A 7,183-nucleotide genomic window follows, 5' to 3' on the forward strand; every position below is an offset into this window, starting at 1 on the left:
GGCGGGGGGCCGGGCGGGGAAGGGGCACTCACCGTCTGGCGCTCGGCGCCCTCGGGGGCGAAGGCCACCTCGTAGCGCAGGCTGCTCTCCAGGTAGCGCAGGCCGGGCGGCTGCCAGCTCACCGCCAGCTGCCCCGGGCTCTCGGTCGCGCGCGCCGTCAGGTTGGTTGGAGGCTCCAGGAGAACTGTGGGGCAAGGGCGGGAGAAGTGAGCTGGTGGGTCCGGGGGGCTGGGAATGGGGCTCGAGGCCTTTCCCCTCTAGGGGGCGCCAGCTCCCATCTGGCCCGGGGCAGGACCGGCTGGGTCGGGGGTAGGGAGTGAGGCTAGGCACTGGCTCCTGTCCGGCCCCATGGCAGGGACTGGCTGGCTCAGGGGGGCAGGGAATGGGACTCGAGGCCTTTCCCCTCTAGAGGGCACCGGCTCCAATCCAGCCTGGGGCAGGGGGACTGGCTGGCTCAGGGGGTGGGGAATGGGCCATGGGGCCTTTCCCCTCTGGGGGGCGCCGGCTCCGCTCTGGCCCGGGGCAGGAGGACTGGCTGGCTCAGGGGGACGTGGGGCCTTTCCCCTCCCGGCTCTCACACCTACCCACTTGGTTGATCATGATGGTGCGGGCGTGGACAACGTTGCTGCTGTTGCCGACGTATGCGCCGACGCGCAGGGGGGTGAAGGACGGGGTGTCCTGGGGGGGGAAGACGCAGCTGAAGCGGGTGCTGTTCCAGGGCGTCCGGGCCACGCTCACGTTGCAGCGCTGTGGGGCGTCCCCCCTGTCGGAGTCGGGGAGAGAGGGGGGCGGGGGGTCAGCAGCAGCAGAGCCCGGGGGGAGGGGAGGCCTGGGGTGGCAGACATGGGATGGGGGTCTCAGCATAGGGGGCATGCTTGGTGGGGCCGACATGGGGGGCCCAGCCTGAGGGTGCAGAGGGAGGGGGCAAGGGCGCAGGCTGTGGGGTGAGACTTGGGGGCACAGAGGTGGGCATGGGGGGGACGAGAGGCATCATGGTATCATTGGCATTCCAAGACTTGCCCCCTCCCCCCCTCAGCTCCCTGCAGAGGGGCCCCCGGTGGGGGAGGGGGACTCACTCCACGACGTAGAAGAAGCCGTATTCCGTGGCGCTCGGGGGGCTGCTGCTCTCCCAGAAGCAGGTCAGGTCCTCCAGGCAGCGCGTGAAACATTTGGGGTCCAGGGGCTCCTCACCCAGAAGCAGGGCAGCTGGGGGCACAGGGAGGGCCCAGTTAGCAGCCACCTCTCCCCGCGCCGTCCACACAGACCAATAACTGAGTCATCGAGCGATCTCCCCGCCCCCAAAGCCCAGCCAGTGAAGAACGCCGCTACCCTGCAGCAAACCCTGCGCCCCAGTAACATCCTGCTGCTGGGGGTTCCGAGGATTAACAGCCCCTTGCCCTGAACCCCCCGGGGAGGTGGCTCCAAAAGAGACCTTCCCAGCCAGGTACAAGAACAACCCCAACCCCCAGCAGGCAACAGGCCCCAGCTGCCGCTGAGAGTGAGGGGCGTCCTCTGGAGCCAGCCGGCCCTGCCCGGGGGGCTCCTGGGGGCAGACCTCAGCTCCCTGGGTCTGCCCCACTGCAGGCGGACACCCCGTGAACGGCGCAGGGCACGCCACTGACTCAGCGTGGTGACCCAGCTGTGTGTGTGAACATCCAGGTGTGCACGAGTGTCTACTGACTCATGCAGGGCTATTCAATAGGGAGTCTGTGTGTGTGTGTCTGTGTGCATGTGCAGCTCTGTGTCTGCAGATGTGTGTGTGTACCTCTGTGTGTGTGTGTGTGTATATGTATGCATGTGTGTGAAGGTAGGTTTGTGTATATGTAGATATATAGGTGTGGATGTGTGTGTGGAGGAATAGGTGTGTGTATATATAGATATATGGCAGTGGGTGTGTGTATGTGTGTGTAGGAATAGGTGTGTGTGAAGGTAGGTGTGTATCTGTGTGTGTATGTGGGGGGGGATAGGACCGGGTGTGTGTACATGTGTGTGATTGTGTGTAGAAAATAACAACACAGCTCCTCACTACACTGTTTTACTGTGTCCGTGCAGCGCCCGGCACAGCTGGGCCTTTGGGCTCTACCATAATCCAGACAATACATATTATTATTTCATGCTTCGTTTATTAGACCAGTGCCTGTTCCAGGCATTTCACGGGGATTCAGCCATGTGCAGACACAGAATTCTCCTTAGTCTCTGCCATTTTGTGTGAAGCTACTTTCTGTTAATAACTCCCAGTCTGCGTCTCGCATGGAGTCAAGAAATGATCCTTAATTAACTATTCTCTATTATTACCTTATAGGCTACGTTCCCTTTATATAGTTTAGGAAAGTAGATTAGATAGATAGAGGGGGTGTGTGGGGATAGATAGATAGATAGATAGATAGATAGATAGATAGATAGATAGATGGGGTGTATGGGGATAGATAGATGGATGGATGGGGTATATGGGGATAGATAGATAGGGTGTGTGGGGATAGATAGTAGATAGATAGAGGGGGTGGATGGGGATAGATAGATAGATAGATGAGGGGTGTGTGGGGATAGATAGATAGATAGATAGATAGATAGATGGGGTGTATGGGGATAGATAGATGGGGTGTATGGGGATAGATAGATAGATAGATAGATAGATAGATAGATAGATAGATAGATAGATGGGGTGTATGGGGATAGATAGATGGGGTGTATGGGGATAGATAGATAGATAGATAGATAGATAGATAGATAGAGGGGGTGGATGGGGATAGATAGATAGAGGGGGTGGATGGGGATAGATAGATAGATGGGGTGTGTGGGGATAGATAGATAGATAGATGGGGTGGATGGGGATAGATAGATAGGGTGTGTGGGGATAGATAGATAGATAGATAGATAGATAGAGGGGGTGGATGGGGATAGATAGATAGAGGGGGTGGATGGGGATAGATAGATAGATCAATAGAAGGGGTGTATGGGGATAGATAGATTAGATTAGATTTTAGAAAACAATATATTCTGTATAACCTTGTTTTAGGAGCAAAATTCAACTTAACCGTGACTACAGAGGCGCAAGCAGCATCTCATATATTAAGAGAAGACGTGGTTTTAACAAAATGTCTGTACAGTAGAGAAATAAAATATCAGAGAAACACAGAAATGTGGGGCTGGAAGGGACCTCGAGAGCTCCTCAGGTCCAGCCCCCTGCGCTGAGGAGGGAGCAAATCAACCTCAACCATCCCTGACAGGGGCTTGTCCAACCTGTTCTTAAAAACCTCGTGTCCTGTCAGGGATCCCACAACCGCCCTTGGACGCCTGGTCCAGAGCTTAACTCCCCTTAGAGTTAGTTAGAAAGTTTTCCCTAATATCTACCCTACATCTCCCTCGCTGCAGATGAAGCCCAGTGCTTCCTGTCCTGCCCTCGGGAGACATGGAGAACAATTGATCCCCGTCCCCACATAACAGCCCTTAAGACATTTGAAGGACTAAACATGCCCAGATTTTAATCTTCTCTCGCAGGTCCGGTTTTCTAAACCTTTGATCATTTCTGTGGCTCTCCTCTGGCCTCTCTCCAATTTGTCCACATCTTTCTTAAAGCGCAGCGCCCAGAACTGGACAGAGGCCTCGCCAGTGCCGAGCAGAATGGGACAATCCCCACCCATGTCTCACATATGACGTTCCTGCTAATACACCCCGGAATATTAGCTGGTTTCACAAATGCATCACGTCGCTGGCTCATTCACTTTGTGACTCACTCTAACCCCCAGCTCCTCTTCCTGACACTAGACGTTTGATTTTTCCTTCCTGAGTGAAGCACTTTGCACTTGTACTGAATTTCCTCTTGTTGATTTCAAGCCAATTTTCCAATTTGTCCAGCCTGTTTGGACTTCGAATCCTGCCCTCCAAAGTGCTTGCAACCCCTCCCAGCTTGGTGTCAGCCACAAACGTATCAGCACACACTCCGCTCCGTTATCCAAGTCACTAATACAAATATTGAACGGTACTGGACCCAGGACCGACCCCTGCGGGACCCCAGCAGACACACCCTCCCAGTTTGACAGCCAACCATTGAAAACTACTCTCGGAGAACAATTCTCAGCCAGTTGGGCACCCACCGTCTAGTAATGACATCTAGATGCATTTCCTTAGTTTGCTTATGAGACTGTCACATGGGACTGCATCAAAAGATTTTCTGAAATCAAGATATTTCCTGTCTACAGCTCACTGGGCCAGTAACCCTGTCAAAGAAGGAAATTAGGTTTGGCATGATTTGTTCTTGACAACTCCATGCCGGCTAGTCCTTATTATCCTGTTATCCTCTAGGGGCTTACCAATTGTTTAATCATTTGTTCCAGTATCTTTCCAGGTACAGAAGTCAGGCTGACTGGCCTTTAATTCTCTGGGTCCTCTTTGTTCCCCTTTTAAAAGATAGATACTACGTTTGCCCCTGTCCAGTCCTCTGGGACCTCACCCGTCTTCCAGGAGTTCTCGAAGATCATCGCTAACGGTTCCGAGATTGCTTCAGCTTCTAGTTCCTTAAGTAACCCAGGATGAGTTTCATCAGACCCTGCCCACTTGAATACATGCAACTTATTTAAATATGCTTTAACCTGATCATTTCCTATTTTGGCTTGCTGTCCTTCCCCCTGGTTAATATTCATTGTGTTAAGTACCTGGGCACCGTTAGCCATTTTAATGAAGTCTGATGCAAAATAGGCACGATACACTTCAGCCTTCTGGATGTCATCAGTTATTAGCTCTCCTTCCCCGCTAAGCAGAGGACCTCCACTTTCCTTCGCCTTTCTCTTGCTCCTAATGCATTTAAAAAACATCTTCTTGCTTTATATGGCCCTTGCAGGGGTAACTCATTTTGTGCCTTAGCCTGTCTGATTTTGTCCCAACATGCTTGCGCTGTTCTTTTGTTCTCCTCCTGAGCAGTTCATGCAGGTTTCCACTTTTGGTAGGATTCCTTTTTGATTTTCAGGTCATTAAAGAGCTCCTGAAGGAGCCCCGTCGGCCTCTTGCTGTTCTTCTGATCTCTCCTTTGCACTGGGATACTTCACAGTTGTGCCTTTGATAGTGTCTCCTTGAGAAACCGCCAGCTCTCCTCAACTCCTTTATCCCATAGATTTTCTTCCCACGGGACCTCAGCTGCCAGTTCTCGGAGTCTGTCAGCGTCTGCTTTTTTTGATGTCCATTGTCCTGTTCCTGCTGCTCTCATGCCTTCCTTCCCCCCGAAACATGGACTCTATCCCGTCACAATAAAAGCGGAGACTAAGGGGGGATGTGATAGAGGTCTATAAAATCATGAGGGATGTGGAGAAAGTGAATAAGGAAAAGTTATTTACTTGTTCCCATAATATAAGAACTAGGGGCCACCAAATGAAATGAATGGGCAGCAGGTTTAAAACAAATAGAAGGAAGTTCTTCTTCACACAGCGCACAGTCAACCTGTGGAACTCCTTGCCTGAGGAGATTGTGAAGGCTAGGACTATACCAGGGTTTAAAAGAGAACTGGATAAATTCATGGAGGTTAAGTCCATTAATGGCTGTTAGCCAGGACAGGTAAGGAATGGTGTCCCTAGCCTCTGTTTGTCAGAGGGTGGAGATGGACGGCAGGAGAGAGATCACTTGATCATTACCTGCTAGGTTCACTCCCTCTGGGACACCTGGCATTGGCCACTGTCAGCAGACGGGATACTGGGCTGGATGGACCTTTGGTCTGACCCAGTATGACCGTTCTCATGTTCACCCAAATCGCCCTCCAACTTCAGATTTGCAACCAATTCCTCCCCACTGATCAGAATCAAGTCAAAACTGCCTGTCCCCCGGTTACTTCCTCCGCTGGCTGGAACAAACAGCTGGCCCAGCACATTCCGGCACCGTACTGGAAATCTTGCCATATTCCTTTCCCAACAGATGTCTGGGGAGGTGCAGCCCCCTCCCCCCCTTACTACCAGATCTTGTGTTTTGAATCCTTCTGTTATTTGTTCTAGAAATGCCTCCTCCACCTCCTCTTCCTGATCTAGGGGTAAACCCCCCAACCGTGATGTCACCCCTCTTCCCCCCCCCCTTTTATCTTTCAGTTGCTCTGCCTCCTGCCTCCTTCTAGGCCAAGACTGTACAAAACAACCTTGTATGCGACACATGATAAGGAAGTTTCAGACTCTGTACAAGCTTAGATGTACTACGTAAAATACAGTTTGGAAAACACTCCAAGAGGCTAGATATTAAACAAACCCATAGTATACAGATATAGACACCCATTTTCTTTATAGATACACAGTCGCATAAATAGATGTGAGATGTGTGTGTATCATATATGTGTATATATATATTTGTGTGTGTATATATGTACACAAGATACACATATTTCTGCACACACTCACACATTTTACATACATACACATATATGCAAAGAGGCATATACTCACAGATTTTACATAGACACACAAATTATACACACACTCCTCTATCTGTACATAGATCCACATCTAGCTGTCTATACAGGGCACCTTCTTACCATGCATATTTCCCAAAACCTATTTCACGTAACATGCACCCCCCTGTCCATATATAGATACGCAGCTACCTCATTAGCAATACATGGCATCTTTTTACCATATACGTTTCTCCAAATATATTTCACATAACACACCCGCTTGTGCAACCGCCCACCACGCTTATCTGTGCACGGGCTTGGGAGGAGAAGATTTGTATCAGTAAATGTTGATTTCACCACGTACATGCACAAACTGATAAAAAGTTTTTCCGCCACTGATCAGTGAAATGTACAGAGCGGCAGAGCGCTGCCTGAGAAGGCAGTAGTTTGATTTAAGGCCGTTTCCTTTGTGTATTTCGATATGTGACATTGACAATTTGGGCTGTACCGGTTAGAAAGCTTGAACTTTTTGAATCTGAACGTCTAGTGCTATAAAATAATTGTAGTCGGCACCCCCCATTGTCTGAAAAAAGCCCCCAATTTTGTGCAGCTGTGAAGATGTAGCTCAATGCAAATCTAATTTTAAAAAAAGGCTTACGAATAAACACTGATATTATCCGTCCAAATGATCAAAAATAAAAATCAAATTCGGCCAAGTCTAGTTCTGCAGCACGTGTAGGAGGTCACCAGTAATTCCTTCTGCTTCTGTGTAACGTGTCTCTCAGCGGGGACACTCTGCGCTACAGAACTGCCAGGCAGCCC

At 50.6% G+C, this 7,183-nt stretch overlaps 1 protein-coding gene across 1 annotated transcript in view; it reads right to left on the minus strand.

Annotated features, from left to right (window-relative positions):
- The window catches only part of EPOR (erythropoietin receptor), a 3,483-nt gene extending 2,196 nt beyond the window's left edge, over positions 1 to 1,287 (minus strand). Inside the window, exons 1-3 of the mRNA XM_029913700.1 lie at positions 1,077 to 1,287; positions 585 to 763; positions 33 to 184 (exon numbers count right to left, since the gene is read on the minus strand). Coding sequence (XP_029769560.1) covers positions 33 to 184; positions 585 to 763; positions 1,077 to 1,169 — 424 coding nt within the window. The 5' untranslated portion in view covers positions 1,170 to 1,287. The remainder of the gene's footprint in view (positions 1 to 32; positions 185 to 584; positions 764 to 1,076) is intronic.
- Positions 1,288 to 7,183: the final 5,896 nt, after the last annotated feature.

Source organism: Terrapene carolina, unplaced genomic scaffold, assembly GCF_002925995.2.
Source record: "Terrapene carolina triunguis isolate 2854851 unplaced genomic scaffold, T_m_triunguis-2.0 Scaffold833, whole genome shotgun sequence".
NCBI classification, from domain to species: domain Eukaryota; kingdom Metazoa; phylum Chordata; order Testudines; family Emydidae; genus Terrapene; species Terrapene triunguis.